Raw genomic sequence first — 21,388 nt, 5'->3', positions numbered from 1 at the left:
AAAGTCTGGGAAATTAAGTTGAGACAGAAAGATTGAAAGACAGACATACAGACAAACGGAAATACAGCAAAATAGACTACAGTCCCCTCTTTTTCGCCCGAAGGGGTCTACTAAACTCTCCGAAAACATGTAAAAGCCCAAAACCATGTACATTTGTAATCACCGTTATTCAAAAACAGTATGCATGCAGAAATAGAACTGAACACATTTTATGCGCGGTATCTTCATAGAACTACAGAAACATAATTAACGGGGTTAAATGATTAAATACAAAATTCATTACTCTGTAATTTTAAACGCAGTTAAGCAAAGATGCTTATTTTGATCCCACAGTAGTTTTAGTGACTTAACATACATGGTAGGTCAAATAGACAAAAAATTAAAAAAAATATATTAAACAACACATTTTATTGGAAAGAGAGTTCTATTTTTGCGATTACTTCCGGTTGTTGATGGAAGAAGAGGTACTATAGAAAGTTTTGGCCTCTGGAACTATTTTTGAGTTGCATCCATCAACAGTACAGCAGTAATGACACGTGTACTGCCCCGGTACAGCGCCCTCTCCGTACCGCAAACAGCGGTCCTGATCAGATGACTGGGCCATCCACTCGTTACGACACGTCAACTCGTCCACACACCTAAACAGTAACATCGACATCAGAAGTAAATAATTTACACTCTTATCCACTAGTTACCATGGTTACGAAACGTCAACTCGTCCACAAATGTAAACAATTACATCGACATTAAAAATATCTTTACACATTATTCCAATAGTTACCATAGTTACGAAACGTCAATTAATTCACACACGTAAACAGTTACGTCAAAAGTAGAAGTATCTTTTCACTTTAATCCATAAGTTACCATTGTTACGATACGTCAACTCGTCCATAACCTAAACAGCTACATGGACATAGGAAGTATCTTCACACTTTAATCCACTATAGTCTGTCCCAAAATATTTATGCTGCACATTTGAACGATTTTTATTAAAAATACACATACATGTGAATAAAGTGCATGAAAGAGAAAATTTCCAAGATAACTTCATTCACACATTATCATTAATCCCTCGTAAAAATTCACAGGAACGAAAACAGATTTCCTACAGAGATTTATAATGGGGAATGTCGACATCTTTCCTCCATTCGGAAGTCACTCGGAATACCTTGCACAATTTTTCAACGTTATCATCCGGGCTTAATGGCTGATGCAACGCAAAATCCTCGTAAACTTTCTATTTTTAGCCGTGTATTGTAACATGACAAGCTAGATGGGGGTGTTTCTAAAGGGAAATCTCGGGAATTAATTCATACTATTGAATTAATATCGTCTGAATCAAGAGGTATTTATAAATATCGAATAATTTAAGAAAAAATGCGGCAAATATATCTTGGGACAGACTTTAGTTACCATAATAACCGTCAACTCGACCACATGTCTTAACAGTTGCATCGATATTTGAGGTATCGCTACACCTTCTTGGATCATCATATACGATATAGACATAGAGACAATAGCTGTACCTTTTGTAGATGGCGACACTATCATCAGAGCCTTGGACAACATCCGTCATACAATAACTGCCAGTACTACATTGGGTTGGCTGACCCATGTAAACAGTTCGCAAGTCACACGGTAGATTCGCGTCTGGATCTCCACACTGGTGACAGGAAATTGTTGGAGCTGGTATGAAATTATTTTTCAAAAAATTGAAGGTATATGTTTTGTGTGAAGGTTGTAGTTTTGTTCAAGTCAACATTTGAAAACCATAATGCCTAAAATCATAGTCGTACTAGCACAGTAGCAGTAAGGAAAAATAATCAAGCGATGCCGTTCAATTCGACATGCCTTTATTTTTATACAGAGTTTGATAAGAGACGATATACATGTAAGAACACTGGTTATGATTGTTGTTCATCGATTTTCTTTTTCAAAGGACTAATTGGATTAGAGATGACGCCTAATGACCTAAATGTACTTACCAGCGGTGGTGGAGGTGGTGGTAGGTTTAGGAGTTGTTGTAGTTATCTAAAATAATGCCATTAAACCCGTTATAAACCCAAATGTTTTTATGAGCTAGAAAACCTTTTGTAAGATTATATGAATTATTATAAAATATGTTATATAATTTTGTAACATATTTGCCTAATAAATCAAGAAATTTAGATGATATTTGAAAAAATATATGCCATATCAACAAAATTTTCAACAAACTGGAAGCATCACATGAAAGTATTATATAAATAGGTAATTGATTGATAAATTAGTCAACATAAGCATTTTTCTTGTTTAACATTATGTGTTGGATTTCAATTTCTTGTGGTGACCTTAACCTTTTTGTATACGACCATGAGAAATATTTTTAAAGAAACACTAAAACAAGTGGCTGTCTTCAAAATGATTGCTTTATCATTGAAATTATAAAATTCCCATTAATGATTAGTGTGAATATTTTTAATTGGAAAAAATAACAATCGGTAATTGGATTTGTTTAATGAAATGAAAAAAACCCACAAAAAAGACTTTGCCCTACGACCTTGAACGGTTTCCTACTCACAGTTTTGTAAATAAAGATTTTATACGTCGCATTGTTGACGAATTGATACTCAACATGTGATTTTTCCAAAACATATAAGCAGAGGTGCTCTTATTTGATAAAAATACAGCAAAAGCGAGGATTAAGGTGTTTTAAATGGATTGGCGTTGCTCTTCTTATCAATATCGTTTCAAATTATTATATGCATAAATACAAATAATTGAATTCTTAGTATTACAATAATTTCGGGACTTCTCCATGAACCAATTATAAACCTAAATTTGACCTTTTCTATGCTACAGAAGCATTTGTTGTCAACACAGTCAATGTGATCTACAGGACACGGCATGGTGAAGGTCGGAAACGTAAGATGGGTGTTCTGTTGGTTACAGTCCATCCTGGAGGCACATGTGGCAACTGAAAGAGGTTCAGAGTCGATCGAGTATCAGTTTTAAATGAATTTTGTCAATGTACATTGTTTTTCATTGTTGATGATAAAAACTATTTCTGCAACGATCGGGCAACGAAATATGATAACTTAAAAAGTTCATTTGGTTATGATTGATATAAAGTGAATATACGACAAACACGAAAGATATATTTGCAGCATATAATTTTCAGTGTTTTAAGATCAATTCTATGTAAGAATCAAAATTCGGTGGCCACGCATAGTCACAGATTTTCTTCATACTTGACAATTTGATAGACTTTGGTGAGTAAAAAAGCCTAACATCATTTGTTTGTTGCTATGTGGTCCCGTTGCCATGGTAACCGAGGGTAAAAATGTAAAAATGGCATTTTAATGCTTATTTGAGAACATATTGTGAGTAAAGTGCAGAACCTGGGATTTCCAGGGTAGAATATATCATTAAAAATATTTGTCAATTTTCAATTGAAAGAAAAAAATTCATGGAGAAACGCATATTTTTAGAGCGTTTCCATGGTTACTAAACAGAAATTCTTAAATCTGTTTTCTTCATCTAATTTGAATAAAAAGTGCAAATCTTGGATTTTTTGGTAAACACTATTATGATTGTGCAATAAAAAATTTAAATATGAAAATTGATAACCGTTGGTAACAAGCTTAAAAATAAGGAAAATTATAATATTTTTAGGCATCTTTAAATGGATATTATTCACTTATAATGAATAAATATATTAAATCAAATGGTGAGAAAAAATAAAGTATGTCCTTAACTTTAATGACACCTTAAAAAAATCTGAAATTTTTAAAAAAAAACTGCCGTTGCTATGGACTTTTCAAAAAGTAAGAATTTCTGTATGTTTTTTACGCAACTTAATTTTCCATAGCAACAACACTTCTCTGTTGCATAACAAAGTTTTTTGTGGTGTATAATGAAAACTTAGATATATTTTTACAAGTTCCAACTAAAACAATTGCATATAAATTCTAAAATCAGGAATGGAAGCATATCAAAATAATCTTCAATTTCTCAGTTTTTCTTAATTTTTCGCCTTGCTGCCATAGCAACGGATGTCAATTTTCATGATAAAGTATATATTGCATGGACATTGATATGGATGTAAAAATTTAACAGTTTCCCATTTGGGCTTATTAAAAAAACCGCAGAAAACTGTTTTCAAAAATTTGTAACGGTTTCTATGGTAACATTTTAAAAGTGTTGGTTTCTCCATCAATTTTCTTATATAATTAAATAATTGAAAATAGGACAAAGGCGGTTTTATGTCTTTGATAGTTTACATTAGTGGGCAAAACCTTCTAATATGGCTTCAAATTAGGCAAGTTTTGCTATTTTCCCATCTTTAGCCTCGATTACCATGGCAATGGTTACCCCCCCCCCCCCAGCAACCAACTTTTAGTGGTTTTTTGCGTTTTTCACCTAGGTGTGTCCATGTATGAAATATAAGGAAAATTGGTGACTATGCGTGGTCAGACCTTTTTATAAATCATTGATTCTTACATAGAATTGATCTGAAATACTTCAGTTGCCCTCGACAAAAAATGCATTCATATCGTTTCGCGTGCAAAATCTTTTTTAATGGAACTTAAACAACAATTTTTATTTCTATAAATTCTTTATAACTGATACTATCTTAAAAAGGCACTTATCTATATACACAGAAAAGGAGTGTTAGACAATTGCAGATTGATCAAATTTTATCAACGCTGTAGACCGATGATTTTGTGAAGTTAATGTATAATTATAGAAAACTCAGGGATTTTTTAAAATAATAAAGCGATGTGGCTATGAAAAAATGTATTTACCAGTCTGTATTCAAACCTGATTTTCCATAACACCAGGTGTTACGAAACAAGTAATTTTATCACATATAAAGATTTGCTGTGATTTGCGCATTCAAAGATTTTGAATGTGTCCAAAAAAGCCTGTGATAGCTTTTAAAAAATCGCTTGTTTTGGATAATTATAACAAAACTGTACATATATTTTTTCACAGATCCTTGTTAAGTGTGTTGTTCTTACAATGCTGGCTGACTTAATGCAAACAACCGGGGCCTTATACAAAACAGTTCCCTATTTCTTAACACACTAATGACGTATATATACATTTCAGGTTTTTGAGTGTTTTTCTTTTTTTTGGGGGGGGGGGGGTTGCATTAACAAACAAAAATTGTTTTCATTTACCAAGAATATTTCTAGATCGGTCCAGTTGGTATATGTATGTGATGTTTTATAACTTCTAAGCTAATAGGTTTATATTGAAAATTATTTGCATCGTTAACCAAAGAATTCGAACCGGATCAAGCAGCTTCAAAGATATTCAAAGGTAGGTAAAATTGCAATTTTCTCAATTTTGAACCAGTCCCGATCGAAATAAAAACTTAATATAAATGCCGACCGAAATTATGCATGTTGAAGGTCTATAGCATTTTTGAGAGAAATATGGATTGCTCTTTTATATATGGTTCACAATAATAATTTCATAAACATTACACATATGTTGGTTTATGGATATTTGACACAGCGACAAAACATACTTACCTGCGGGTGCTTCAGCTGAAAAGAATGATAACATATTTTTGATAACAACTTAATAATCAACCCAGTGACGCCAAAGCGCATATATTTATTTTGAAAACATGTGATATCAAAGAAAAGACTTTTAAAGGCAGTGATGCTCATGTACGCCATAAGAACAAGAAGTCAGTCATAGAAAGACGAAACTATAAAGAAGAATAAGAAACAGTACAAAAACTATAAGGTCTTCCGTGGGAAACGGAAGACCTTAATTATTTAGTTTAAGTGATAATGTGGATGTAGATGTTTATTCAGGAGTTACTTTTGCAAAATTCAAGTGAAAAAAGAAAGGTTCATAAAGAAGAACAAAGGACCACCAAGAATGTATTAGCAATATACAGTGAAAAAAATCGAAACAAGGGACAATGGGTTGTTCTCAATGACTTTTAAACACAACACTCCATGTCTCCTTGCTGTCTTTGAGTTATTTATTCGTCATAGTCATTTAAGAGCAATCAAAAGTATTATATGAAATAAACAAATGCAAGTTGAAAAACATAACAATCTTCAGATGGCTGCTTGGGAATTTAGCTGAATCATAAAAAAAGACCCATGGGCCAAATTGCTCATCTGAAAAAGAGTTCTCGATTCTTTTTCGGAATTTTTATGTATGAATCAATCCTAGGCCTCAACGTTTCAATGAAAACAAAATTGAAAAATTAGTTATAAAATGTTAAAACTAGGATACTGTCACCTATCTTTGAATAAAAGTTTAAATGTTACAAAATACACGAACTAAAAGGTTTAATGATAATAGATCTAAAAATATCAAAAATATTTATTATAAATAATCATAAAAAGTCAATACAGGACACTGTGATCGTCATATCATCATATGAGTATATGATGATATTAAGTCGCTTACATACTAATGTAACTAAATATTAAACTGCATTTCTTACAGAAAAGATTTATTCAACAATTTTCCTATGTATTTCTATGTTTCTATGTGTCATAGTTTGTACAGTCTATAAGTTGAACTCCCTGGGATGCAAATTACATAATAATTAATTTGACACACAATGCAACTTTAATTTTATTTCTTTAAATTGTTGAACAGTAATTAATACTGGTATTGAGTCATAGTTTGTATAATTCAGACATAATTTAAACATTTTTCCAAAATATATCTATGTTGAACCGTGTAACCCTCTTGGGGCACCAGCATTGATCCTGGTCTCACCGTTTGAGCAGTCTGCGTTATATGAGAATGCTTGCATAGTACGGTAATATCCCATACTGAAGCAATATTAGTCTTCAAAAGGCGGTTTTAACAATTATGAACCTAATATTACTAAGTTGAACTTTGAAGCCATCTTTTGGGCCTCAGCATTACTCCGAGGACCATAGTATAATATTAGAGTTGGTTTAAATATATCCGAATTTTGGTAAACATAAAGAACGTGGTTATTGGTCAGCTGAAAAGGGTAAGATCCTTGTTTTTAACAATTTAGAATTTCTTGCGCATATGGATGCTTTTTCTAAAGTTTGGTTTTATTTGATTCAATGGTTAGTGAAAAAAAAATTCAAATTTTAACAAAAATGCTTCGACTATAATTGCATAAGGACTTGTACTTACTTGTGTTTGGTATCGAATCTGTTGTTTGATCTAAGAAAAAGGAAATACAGTATTACCTGATTTTTTTTTTTTATTATTATTTTAAAAATTACAAAAACTGGCCTAAGCTCTATGCATGTATTAGTATTTCAAATTCCATAAGAAACAGAATTCGCAATGATATCAAAATAAAGATTCGATAAATGTATGTGTGTTTACGCTTCTTCGTGGAAACATCTATTGAAACTCATTGCAGAATACCATACTCACCTGTAGCCTGCGAGGCTCCTGTTGGTTGATCTTGAAAGAATTGAAAAAAGTTCTAAATCTTTAATCTGCCTTGAATTATTTACTAGTAATTAAAGCAGTGAATAATATAATATCTAAATAAGTATCTATGAATAAGAGAACTGGAAATGGGACAACATTTTTAATGTTGTAATTATAGTTGTTTAATGTTGTTACCTGTAGAAATCGGGGTGCTGCTATCTGTCATCGCTTCTGAGGTGTGGCTTGTTACCGTGGAAGAAACGGTAGAACCAGTCACATCTGTCATAGAGTTCGTGGGAATTGTGCTGCCTTCAGATGTTAAATTTGGCGGTGGTGTCTACAATTTTTAGATGCCTTATTTAAAACATCATGCCTCCATCCATCAATGGTTATCTTAATTTACATTGTGAGACTAATAAAGATTACAAATATAATGCAACATCTTTATTAAATAGTGAAGACCGAAAATTGCAAATATGTCCAGACGTCTATGTATTTGGGACATTTTTTACATGCACATCACTTACAACGACACTAACACATTTAAATAAATAAACCACCCGTATTTATCATCAGACCCACCTTCCAATACACACACTGGCATCTGTCTTCAACACAGACCGGGTAATGGAAACTATCGGTGCAGTTGGCATAATAGGTTTGACCGTCTGGTCCTTTTACTTCTAAGTAAGAGTTCTCAGGGGTACAGGTATTGTTCAGACCTTCTGTAGCATTGCAAGCTGATGAATGATCCAAAAACAGTAATTAGCTGCCTTTAACCTTTCACTTGTATATATACACTGTACAGTACATGCAAAAAGGTATTTCTTAATAATAAAAAGTGCATCAACTCAAAGGTCTTTCATATATTTCAAACTCAAAAACGTGATATAACTACATAGAATATTATAGTTTATGAACAGAGGGTTAAATGAAATTTATTACTGTAATCTACTTACACGGATTGACCTGACATTTGCACATCCCATTTTCACACTTCTTCACCTGATACTGGTTGCAAATGATATGCTGACACGTACTAGTATCATCGCCACCACAAAAGTCGGGAATTGCCAGGCAACCACATGTACCACTGAGGCACACCTTAACTTCCGCTTTCGAAGCATCGCATGTCTTGTGTTGGCAGTCGCCATCATTCTGTTTACAGTAGTCCAGAGGTTTACACGTACAGGTTCGTCCTTCGCAGTATTTCTTCTCCCCAGATGAACAAGTCAAATGATAGCATTTAGAGACGTCGTGATTGCTACAAGTATCTGGTACATAGGCACAGTAGCAGTGGTTAGTTGAATTACACTTGCTCGTATAACCTCGATTACAACTCAGAGAAAGGCAATACAAATGATTTCCTTTAGGGCAGTAGTCTTGCGATTCGCATACACAGCTCCCATCAACACAGAATCCTTTTTCTGGACAGTTTTTGCAATCGGTGTCAATATCGCAAAAACATTCACATCTGTCATTTTGATTGCATCTTTTCGATTCGTTGTGTGTGCATTGAAAGTTCTTTAGACAGTAGAATTTGTTATTACCGGGACAATAGTTGTTGGTCTCACAGACACATTTCTCGTTGACACAAAAGCCTAGGGTTCCTGTCGGACAGTTATGACACTGCGAGTCCTGGGAACAGTAGCATTCACATTTGTTGTTCCCGTTACATCTGATAGCTTCGTTGTGTGAACACACTACATCTGTAGGTTTACAGCTGTATCTGTGGTCGCAGTAATCTTTTGGTAGACATTCACATCCATGATTCTCCACATGTCCGGATCCATGGGTGACGAGACAGTTATATTTTCCAGTTGACTGACATATATGGTCACAGTGATCTGTTCATGAATAATCTATATCAAACAACCCCAATATATGTAGTGTTTACTAGTAAGCTTAAATAAGAAAAAATAAACGTTGAGTTTGAATAGCATAACATTAAAAATGCCATTACTATGGAATCATTAAAATTTGTGGGGGCCAATTTTCGTGGATTTCTGAAATTTTATAGGTTCGTGGGGATGTATTTTCGTGTATTTTCTTATACCTACAAAAGAAAATATGACTTTATAACACTATTTTATTAATTCTTGGTTGAGAGGTACCCACAAAAATTCACGAAAATTGAGCCACCACGAAATCTAATGATTCCACAGTATATGCTCTATATTAAAACAAATTGATAGGAAAAATAAGGGGCCGAATTCATATAAAATTTCGTTTAATGTATCAATAGACTATCTGAAATAAAATATGTAATGGTAAAAGTTCAAATTTTGTTTACAGATCAATGATAATAAGGGTGTGTTCCCGTTTTGCACACATTTGATAATTGGGTATAGAACAATAGGTGTGATTTGTGTTGTGATAGCAATTATAGTCTGCTTTCGGTCAAAGATTTTACCTGGATTTTTACCTGTGTTTTATCAGTGCCTTAACGATAAAACAAGAAGAATACAGATATTTTGTTGTGTTTTAGGTCTAATAACTATCACCGGTTTTTTTTTTCGTTGGATAAAATAAAGATAATGATATATTTAAAAAGTCTGATAAAAAAATAATGATTAGATAAGATGAATTTACTTTTACATTTTTGTCCATTTACCTTAAATATAAAACCAAATGAATTAGAAAAAATTGCTGGTCCAAAGCCAATTGGAAGCTGATTCAATGGATCATTATATGATAAAGGGGAAAACTTCATAGACAGTCATATGGGGTACTCCGTGTCTCTTTTTACAATTAAGTTGCAAATTATGTAAAACGCATGTTTATAATTGATTGTTTTGTATCAACAGAAAGAATATTATGAAAGAAAACAGATCTTTATCACAAAATATTCAATGTTTGAAGTAGCGACCTTGACAATAGTTCTTATGACATCACTGCTTTAGAATATGGCGGGTCACTTTCTAGTTTTTCAAATCAGAGGTTAAATAGATAAAAAATCTGACAAAAATGATATTTTAATATTGATGCGATATACCTCAAACTGAAAAAGGTTAAAAATGCATGAATTAGGTCTACATTTGATAGGTTTTGTGAAATAATCTTTACAGTTTTTGAAGCATGCATATAACAATTCCTATTTATCATCATACAGTTTGTCTATTTTCTTCGATTATTCAAGATATAACACAACATGAATGAAAAATATTTAGCAGCGTTTTCACTAGACACATTTCTTCCATTTATGTCAGCAAAAGCAATAATTGAATATTAACATATGATATTTCTCTTCGAAATTTTAGCATGTACATGTACTTCCTATATAGGCAGTAAGTTAAACAAAGGCGCTACATACTCAACGACAGGAGAAGCAGATCGTCAACCTTGGCTAGCAAGCTTATACCAACTATGAAGATGTGGAAATAAAAAATGCAAATGATTTTACTGTTTACCATGGTAACCATACACTTTTAAAAACCTTTTCTAAGTTTTATTTAAAGACTTAATAGTCTTTAAAGGAAAAGGTATAATTTATTATTGTGGCTTTAAAAAAAAAGACAATACATATGAAAATCGAAATCCATTCCTATCGTAACAAGGCTTAAAACTCACGAAAATCTATACATTGAGAGGTACTTTTGAAGAAATCTTATTCATACGCGTAACATGAAACTCAAACTTAATTGACTTAAATGACCAAATATGCCCTCTTATTTCACGTAATATCAAGTGAAGTTCCATTTCAGCAAAAAGATTGGCCGTTGCTATGATCAATAGTAAAGAATATCTGAATAATTTTCTTTAGTCCACAGATATCCTAAGTAACGGTAGTTTCATGTTGCTGAAAAATGCTTAAATACCTCTGATATAAAGGTTTAATTGTTTTCCACAGTTAACTCTCTTTAGGTTTTTATTTACCCATCAATGTTTTTATAACTTGAAAATTGACCATTTAGTTATAATTTAAAGCTTCATACTGTGGTTTCATCAATATTCGTTGAATATCAATTTTCGTGGATTTCGTTGTTTAGTTGATTCACAAAATTAAATGTTCATTGAAGTGCAATTTTTATTAACATTTTGTATTGATAGGGTCATTGGCCACGAATTTACGTATCATTGAAACTGTGATTTTTACTTTATCCACGAAAATTGATGCCCTTGAATATTAATGAAACCACAGTATTTCTTAACTTATATACGGTGCAACTCCTTCCTTTATTACTTTAAAAATTGCTAAGATTTGCCATTATTCTAACATAAGCTCCGTTTCATGGCAACTATTGCCCATAGCCACTTGCTATTTTTTACATCAATAAGTAACAACAGTTCAAGCTGTTAACTATAAATTGGTATCATGATATTGTAAACTTTTAATGCGAAATAACTACTTTTTTATGTAACATAAGTATGTTTTTTTTATTCATTTGGTAAACAAATATCCTTGCATGATATCGTACATTTTTCATATTAGTGATACTTACGGAATCCACTTTTGCATTCGCAATGAACAAATGTGATGCCTGAAATGACAATGATGACGTTTACTAGTATATTAATCTTACATAGAGTAACTTATTACTGTGGAATCATTCTAATAGTACCCTGTAACAATTTTCATACATCGTCATTTCTAAAATTTTAATAACTTTGCCTGTTTACTTTTCCGTATGATGCTATGAGAGCATATTTCAGCGTTCGTTGGGAGCCTAAGAAATACATGAAAATTGAAAGATCCTGAATGTTATAATTCCACAACAATATTATTGTAGTATAAAGCAGTTTTTAAAAATTGTTATCACTGCAGTACGGGTTACCAGACTGCAATATTTACCTAATTGCAATTTAAGAAGAGATATCTATATAGTATGGCTTTACCGAAAACATTGTTGTGCAGTGTACAAATATGTCATAAGTAATATGTAGAGAAAATATCTAATTTTTCTATCTATCTAAGCAAAGAATATACTCACGTACAAAATAATAGTGTCTAAATTATTAAAAACTTAAAGGTATATGTGGCGTATTTGGTGTAAACTTTTTGACATGAGTTTGAGTAAAAATATTCATCATGCTTCTTTTTTTTTTTTTTATCAAATTAAGTTAATTTCAGTCGGTATATATGGTCTTCACCAGAGCTCCTTGAATGGTAACTAAATTTAAGGGTATCCACACACACACAAATCACTTAAGCCCCAGAGCATCTGGGTGTTTACCCTCCCCTCTCCATATCATAGCATTCTTTAAGCTTCAGTAAACTAATTATTCTAGTCTTTCAAATTTTAATGAATAATCCTCTCTGATTTAGAAAAGTCGTCTACGTGAATTCGCCATGTACATTATGTTGCAATAAATTCTGCGACATTTAATTTTGGCGGCATTGTTTATATGCCTTATTTTAGTACAACATTGCGGACATTGACTTTGATAAATTAAGGTTCTTAAGTCGTCAAAAACATGTCAGAATAGTGTCACTAAATAGAGTTTGTTGTCATAATTAATTTGATAAGGTTTGAAACAAACATATATGACACTAGATCTCGTTACGAGAAACGAGTAGGTCTTACGCCCGATGTTGTTTTTATATGATACGATGAAATATCGACATTCTCTGCCAAATCTGCGATATTGGTGAATCTAGGTGTTTTTTTGTCTCGGACGAACAAAAAAGATTTATAAAAATAAAAGCTGTTTTTTTTTATATACATTTGTCTAGTGTACACCACTGTTGATCATGGAAGATGAAACACCAAAGATAATCGGTTAAACTTGTGAAAAAAAAATGAATTGTTTGAACTCTTCTGGTGAGTACCGGAAGTGACGGTTGACAAAAGAAAACCCGTTAAACATATCTTCAGTCGAATGTCTATCATTTATAAGAGTTTGTTTCTCAATCACTTACAGTGACTAAAATCTCGCAGTTATCAATTTTGTAAAAAGGCTAGGTACCTAAGATATTTCATATAACTGACCGGAAGTTGAATATCTTTGCTTAATTAACATATATAAGATCGTGTAATTATATACCGGTATTCAGTCCATGTAAAAAAAATAGGGCAAAAATATTTTTAGTACTTCCGGTGACGACCGGAAGTGACGACAATTCAAACAATACAATGTAAACATTCATACTTAGGACTATCATCCCACAAAGTTTGGTTGTTCAAGTCATCACCGTTTTTTAGATCTTGTGGAGTCATTGTTTTTTTTTTGTTTTTGTTTCTTGACAGGAAACGGACAAACGGAAATGCTCAGTCAAAATAAAAAGTAAGTATTTCATGAGCATTAGAAACTTGTACTATATTGTTTATCAAATTTACTAAAATTGTCAAAGAAAAACAGTGAAACTTTCAAACAGCTTGATTTGTTTGAACCCTTCCGGTGAGTACTGGAAGTGACGGTTGACAAAATGAAAACAATTAAACGCATTTTCTATCGAATGTCTATTATCTATATAAGTTTCGTGTATTGATCACTTTACTTTCTGAGATTTCGTGGGTAAAACATTTATCTAAAAAACGCTTTCTGAAATGTTTGAGATATCTCACCGGAAGTTGAGTTTTTTTGTTTTCATTTAACATCGGATACATCACATATGTAAGGATTATTACTTATATTTCAATTTCATATGAAACAAATTTAATGCAAAAGAAAAAATAATTTTTGAACTGCTTCCGGTGACGACTGGAAGTTGTGACGGACAAAACAAAATGGTTGAAGAAAGACGTCTACAACTATAGGTCTATAATCCTACAAAGTGTGAATGCTCAAGTCCTTATCATTTTTGAGATCTGAACACAGGGGCATCGTATCCGCTCTACACTCTATGACATACGTGTATATAAATATTACACAAGGGAAGAATCGAAAATAGGACACGATTTGTAAACAATGTTAAAAAACAACTTATTTGACAAAAGTTACGCAAATCCTCCCACACAATGTTGCAAATATTATCAAATAACACGTTCATATTAAAATATTCCTAATAAACTCGGTAAAAAGCGATTTTATCCCATTAAAACCGCTGTCTGCTGCAGACACTCAATCTCTTCGCCCAAGAAAAGATAACTCTGTAGATCTGCCATCCGAAATTAGATCATTAGATCTGCAGATGTATAGGAATAGACTATTTAGTAATTTTTGAGTGAAAAATTAATGATGATGAAAAAGTGTTGAAAAAGTATTTAATTTTAAATATTTTTTTTTCTTCTCTAAAATGTTAATGAAAAACTACGTTGGTGTTGACATATAATTTTTTTAAATTATTTGTTTATTCAATAATGAAAATACTCATGATTCATCTATTGTCTTTGCAACCCATTCCTTCAAAATTAATTGTCGTTGCCTAAGAATTTCAGCATTGTTTTAACTGTCAATATCAAATTACTAATATATTTACATTTCTACAAAAGATTAATTGATAGGAAATATATATTTGTTTTTAAACAGTTGCATATTATATTACGCTAATTAAAGTACATGCCAAATATATCGGAACGAATGTTAATATGCTTTCAGTACGGTAGTTACATAAGACGAAAATTTTCCCAGACATTTTACAGTTTACCGCCGAAATTTCTACTATCATTACTGAACATAATAGAGAGAGAACGTACAGAGTTATCTTTTCTTTGGCGAAGAGATTGAATGTCTGCAGCAGACAGTGGTTTTAATGAGATAAAAACGCTTTTTACCGAGTTTATTAGAAATATTTCAATATGAACGTGTTTTTTGACAATATTTGCGTAACTTTTGTCAATTAAGTTGTATTTTTTACTTTGTTTACAAATCGTGTCCTACTTTCGATATTCTTTATATATATCATAGAGTGTAGAGCGGATACGATGCCCCTGTGATCTGAATGTTACAAGCTTTTTGTCGTGGGACAGGAAACGGACGACCGGAAATTAACTTGGAAAAAATGAAAAATGGATACTCCAGATATATTTTTTCTATCACTCCTAAAAATTCTAAGAAAATCTAATGAGCCATCTCTGAGAAATCGTGTGTACAAAGAATGGGAACAAAATTCGTACCAAACTTTCGAGCCATAGTGAACTCTTTAGAACAGCGGCAATGGCGTAAAACAAAAACAATAGGCACAACTTCAGACTATGGTCTACCAATCCTGAAAATTTCATATTCATATCTCTGATAGTTTTCGAGATGAAGCGTACACAAAATGGGTCGAAAAAGTGACAAAATCAGCAATAAATCGGTACCAGGAGTGACGACGGCAAAAATATGAGAGACAAAATAAATTCAGATCACTTCCTATCATCTGTGAAAAAATGGTGTAAATCGGTTGGATAGTTTCCGAGAAATCGCGTGCACAAAATTTGTGGGGGAAAAAATAACAATAACAAGATACGACCTCGTTACGAGTATCGAGTAGGTCTTCCGTCCGACTTTTTTTTTAAATGATACCATAAAATATCGACACAATTTCAAAATTTACACCCCCCCCCCCGCCCAAATTTGAAAAGAATGAATAAAAATCCCTTATTACGTCAAACATGCGCCTGACGATGACTTTTTCAAACAGATAATGTAGCGATCAAACAACTTTGATTGTATAATGCATAACAAAATATTTATCGTTTTCAAGTTAATCGTAATAGAATTTACGAGTCTCTTGGTCCCTAATTAAAGGGGCCAGACCCTTTTCTTGATTTTATTGGATAGAACTTTTGATTCTCTACTACTTTTGTTCTATATGTCTTAACAAAATATCAACTGATAAAAAGATTCTGATCAAAACATATGAAAATTTGGATTCGAAATCTGTACCCCATTTTCGTGCCTAAGCGAGCTCAAAGGAATAGCGCCACTGGTGCAAAACAACTACACAGTTCACAACTTCAAACCATGGTCTACCTATCCTGAAAATTTCAAAGTCATATCTCTAGCTTCTGAGATCAGCTCTGCACAAAATTTGTCGTAAAAAATTACAAAATCTACCGTAAATCCGGACCGGAAGTGACGACGACAAAAAAATCAAAAATATATAAAATTCAGATAATGTCCCATCATCTGTGAAAAAATTGTCGAGATCGGTTGAGTAGTTTTTGAGAAATCGCGTGCACAAAATTTGGGGAAAAAATAATGATAAACAGTACGAAAACAATAAGGTCTTCCGTTGGAAACGGAAGACCTTAATAAGAAACTGTACGAAAACTATAAGCTCTTCCGTTGGAAACCGAAGACCTGAAATATATTTATGTAAATATATCGCGTTTTAACGCAACAACACGAGGCGGTTATACGTTTCCGTAGTTAACAAGAAATGTCAACTTAAGATTTTCGTCTAAAATTTGAGCAACAATTTAACTCAATTATAAATCACAATAATATAAAGCTGTACACATATTGTAGTAGCTACTTGCAAAGCTCAAAGAGCGTAAGAGACATGGGCGTAGCACATTGTTTTGTTTTTTAAAAAAAAAACCAAAACCAAAAAAAAAAAACAAAAGCAAAAACTTTACAGTGAAAGAAAAAACCCCGAATGCAAGTATAAAACAATATTTTAATCAATATATTATATTAAATTTCTAATACAAAACGATGGAACTGTTATGGATTTTATTCAAATTTTAAATTATACACGTATGAATGTATACATGAAGAGTTTTATCTGAACACAACTGATAATTATTCTACATTTGAAGTACTGAGAGAAATAGACATTCCTTATTGTCATGGGTTTAATATTTCTTAATCTTCAATTTAAAAGTAAAAAAGAAAGACGGAACCTTTGGTTAAGGAATAATTTTAACTTCGATTATTTTATGGCAACGAAACAGCAAAAATAACAAAGAATGCAGTTACTGAAATGTTGTATGAATAGTACCTGAAATATAAATATAATTTTTCTTTCAAATCTTTTCAAAATTTAAGTTAATTTTAGTCGGTATAGATGGTCTTAACGGGAGCTTTGATTGCTCACTCAATTTAAGGGTACCCCCATACAAATCGCTTAAGCCCCAGAGCATCTGGGGAGTTTACCCTCCCCTCTCCATATTATAGCATTCTTTAAGTAAACTAATTATTCTAGTTCGATTTTTTGTGAATAATCCTCCCTGATTTATTAAGTTGCCTACGTGAATTCGCCATACAATTGCAATAAGTTCTGCGACAAATAATTTTGGCGGCCTATTCTATATGCTTTATTTTAGTGCGACTTTGTGGAATTCGACTTTAATAGATTAAAGTGCTTAAGACGTCAAAAACATGTCAAAAAAGTGTTACTAAATAGAGATTGTTGTCATAATTAAATGGCTTAACTTTGAAACAATCATACATGACAATATATTTATGTGAATAGATTGTGTTTTAACGCAACAACACAAGGCGGTTATACGTTTCCGTACAATACGGAAACGTATCTTGACTGAATAATCCTATGCATAACTGAATAAATTTACCTAAATGTTAAAATAACAACATTTAAAATTGAAGATTTTTTTTTTATTTTTCAGGTTGCAGAAAAAAAATTAGAGGAACTCAAAATAATATTTTTTCGGCACACCTATATTTCTCTTTATAATACAGACAAGTCTCGTGGCAAGAATTTGTCTTTACCTAGATTTGGTAGCATAATCGGAAATGGTCTACGGAATTTCGAGACCGAACGTTAATTCAATCGAGTACACCACCATAGAAAATCTCTGATTTTTTTTAAAAATTATCCAATAATTATAAAAAGGCCAATAACTGTTGTAATAAACTCACCTCTCAGTAAAAGTAAAACCCAATAAAACAAATTCACCATTGTAGTTCTCAATGTCGGATCTTAGCCTTGTGGCATAGATAAGAAAGGGTAGGAACAAAGTGAACATGCCAATCCGTTTTTGAAGGGCAGAACAATATGGCTCGAAAACCACGTAGAGAGATGTTGCTTCTACAAACTTAAATTGCAAAGTTAAGGATAAACTCATCAAGTTTATTTTTTCAATATCTTTTTTTAATCGTGGTTTAGATAAAGTCTCAATTGATTATTGAACAAAAGATATTGTAATGTGTCCATATTGAATATAGTGAGATTGTGTTGACAAAAATCGAACAAATCATTCTATCTTTTCATTTGGTTTTGTATATTTTCAAATCCCCCTTTCCCTTAACCAATAAAAAGGCCGAAGCAAAACAAAGCAGAAGCAAACTAACCCCCCCCCCCCAATGATTTGAATGTTTTTTCTTTGTTGATGCATTATCACTTATTCGTTTACAAAATCTCATTCTTTGCGCGATTAAAATTATAACGCATAGAACCATATATAGACATATATTGCTATCTTTAGGCTCAAAGAGATCATCATGACACCGATCGGTCTCGTAGATAAGAGCACATATACCTGATTATTAAACTTCCATACCATAGAGTTGACAACTATTGAAATCAACTTTTCAAAATTGGCTGTTCATTTAAGATAAATGAAAGTCTTAACTGTTTGTCCAACAGTCACTATTAATACCGGTATGAACTATATGTCTGCTTTCAGAACAGGGGAAGAAATTGTGACATTTATCGACTTCTTACAAATCTTAAAAAGTCCTAGCGTGCCTAATTAGTATAGTCAATTTACAGTTTAATTCATAGTAGAGTTCGTTATACTTACTGACTTATTTAGGCCTGTCGTTCCGTGAGGAAAATAGGCCATCACCAACAGTCCTCTAACGAACACGGTTCTGGGCTGCTCTGGCGGCACTGTTCCAGGTCATATCCAGTGCCTGTAGCTCTGTCTCTGCATTCTGCCTCCAGGAATTTCTTAAACATCCTCTTTTCCTCTTGCCATGGGGATTCCCGGTAAGGGCCTAGCGTGTGATGCTGAATGGTTTCTCAAGGTATGTCCTATCCAGCCCCATTTGTGACGTCTTATTTGCATCTCCATTGATTCTCGTCCTGCTTTCCTCCACAGGTCTTCATTTGAAATCCCTTTAGGGTCTGGATCCTATACAGAAATGTTTTCGTAGTCCTCCAGGTCTCCGCTCCATACAGCAGGGTGGACTTAACGTTGGAGTTAAGGATCCTCAGCTTTGTGATAATACGGATGTTCTTAGAGGACCATATGTTTTTAAGCATGGAAAATGCTGTTCTCGCCTTGCCGATTCTTGATTTGATATCAGAGTCAATGCCACCCAGTCTGTCCACCACACTCCCAAGGTAGATGAAGGATTGAACTTCTTTGATGGACTTATCACCAACTGTAACTGGTATCTGAGCAGTGGTGTTTATCTTCATCAATTCTGTTTTCTTCAGGTTGATCTTTAGTCCAATTCCTGCTGATGTAGTTGCCAGGCAAGTTGTCTTGTCCTGCATCTGAGTGTGATTGTGTGAGAGGAGAGCCAGGTCATCATCAAAGTCTAGGTCGTCAAGTTGTGTCAGGAGTGTCCACTGTGTTCCATTCCTCCTGTCTGATGTGGTAGTCTTCAGAATCCAATCGATAACAAGGAGGAAGAGAAATTGTGCCGTATTTGCATTCATATGGGTGTGTTACTACCGTGATTTTTTTTCTTTTTTTCAAATGATCATAATAAATTTTATATTTTTATTAAGTTTCATTTGCTGCAATATATGTACGTAGATGAATTATCGTCGGACCAAGTTATTACAAAATTGCACAAGGATATTGTCAAACGTTCCTTACAGCTAGAGTTTTGATAAGAAAATTAAGATGATTTCATTATTTGTGCTAAAAAAAGACCGCAGTCTATAACAGTTATTTAAAAGCAAGAATCTTTGAATACGTACAAGAAAGATATGGACTTATAAAATGGAATATATTTGAAAATGAAAATCTACGTACCATAGCTATCTCCTTCTTGTCTACACTCTTTAAATGGCGAATTTAAAAAAAACACTAGCATGAAAATGTACACAATATGAATGTCCATTAAAACAAACACGGTTGGTGAATGTAACAAAGTCATGTTTTATAGTTTATTTTTGTTTTACCCTTTAGGTAGTAGTGTAATACAATGTCTTTCTGGCATATATCGATTTATCATTTAAACATATTTCATACACAAAAAATTATTATTCTCTATTGTTTAGCAAAATTAAGAAACTAGTTGCGAAAGTCAACAAATCCCGTTTTGCACACATTTGAAAATTAGGTATCGAAAAAATGTGTGCGAAACGGGAATTTGACCAGGTGAGATAATTGTTTAATTGCTATAGTCTATATCACAGTTCCTGTCATCCACTCGCAATTGATATTTACATTTATTTTATGTTACAATATGAATTGCATAAAAGCACATTTACATAACAATTGATATTCATGATCTTGAATTTAATTTCAAACATCAATTTGGTCATGAATAATTTCATTATTTTATTTTAACAAAGAAGATAATTGCAAAAATGTTGGATATGTAATGCATTTGTTTAACTTGCTGTCTATAGGAAGTACATGTTACAAGTTTGAAGAGAAAATATATTTTAATATTCAATTATTGCTTTTGCTGATATAAATGGAGGAAATGTGTCTAGTGAAAACGCTGCTAAATATTTTTCATTTATGCTTTGGCTTGAATAATCGAAGAAGATAGACAAATTATATGATGATATGATGATAAATATGCAATTTTATATGCATAAAAAACTGTTTGATATTTTCACAAAACATATCAAATCTGGACCTAATTCATGCATGTTCAACCTTCTTCAGATTGAAGTATATCGAATCAATATTAGAATCATTATATTTGTAGGAATTTGTTTGCTTTATGTATTTAGCCACTGATTTGAAAAACCAGAAAGTGACCAGAAATATTTACTAAAGCGGTGATGTCAAAAGAACTACTGTCAAAGTCTCTACTTCAAAGACTGAAATAGTTTGTGATAAAGATCTGTCTCCTTTCACAATATTCTTTCTGTTGATACCAACCAACCAATTATAAACATGCATTTTACATATATTGCAACCAAGTTGTAAAAATAGACACGGAGTATACCCCATCAACTTCACAACGTCTTGACATTGTAAAGATGGTCAGTGAGTGGAAATTTAAGACTAAAAATATCATTATCTTTATT

At 32.6% G+C, this 21,388-nt stretch overlaps 1 protein-coding gene across 1 annotated transcript; it reads right to left on the bottom strand.

The window, feature by feature from the left end:
* Positions 1-393: 393 nt before the first annotated feature.
* LOC105337104 (uncharacterized) lies at positions 394-11,863 on the bottom strand. The gene is made up of 11 exons (XM_066084617.1): positions 11,832-11,863; positions 8,349-9,236; positions 7,972-8,129; positions 7,585-7,726; positions 7,390-7,419; positions 7,141-7,170; positions 5,526-5,540; positions 2,829-2,959; positions 1,989-2,034; positions 1,530-1,689; positions 394-638 (listed from the first exon to the last, which is right to left on the bottom strand). The coding sequence occupies exons 2-11, from the start codon at positions 8,371-8,373 to the stop codon at positions 437-439; spliced, it is 939 nt and encodes a 312-aa protein (XP_065940689.1). The 5' UTR covers positions 8,374-9,236; positions 11,832-11,863; the 3' UTR covers positions 394-436.
* Between the last annotated feature and the right edge of the window lie 9,525 nt (positions 11,864-21,388).

The sequence above is a fragment of the Magallana gigas genome, chromosome 5 (assembly GCF_963853765.1).
Source record: "Magallana gigas chromosome 5, xbMagGiga1.1, whole genome shotgun sequence".
NCBI lineage: Eukaryota > Metazoa > Mollusca > Bivalvia > Ostreida > Ostreidae > Magallana > Magallana gigas.
The sequence above is the reverse complement of the archived record's forward strand: the minus strand, read 5'-3'. Positions and strand labels throughout refer to the sequence as shown.

Excerpts from the sequence above, each read along its gene's own strand:
- LOC105337104 (XM_066084617.1), bottom strand. The coding sequence starts at position 8,373 with ATGTGCAAATGTCAGGTCAATCCGT. Across the intron at positions 8,130-8,348 it reads CAAATGTCAGGTCAATCCGT|CTTGCAATGCTACAGAAGGT; the intron begins GTAAGTAGATTA and ends ATCATTCATCAG. Across the intron at positions 7,171-7,389 it reads AGGAGCCTCGCAGGCTACAG|ATCAAACAACAGATTCGATA; the intron begins GTGAGTATGGTA and ends CCTTTTTCTTAG.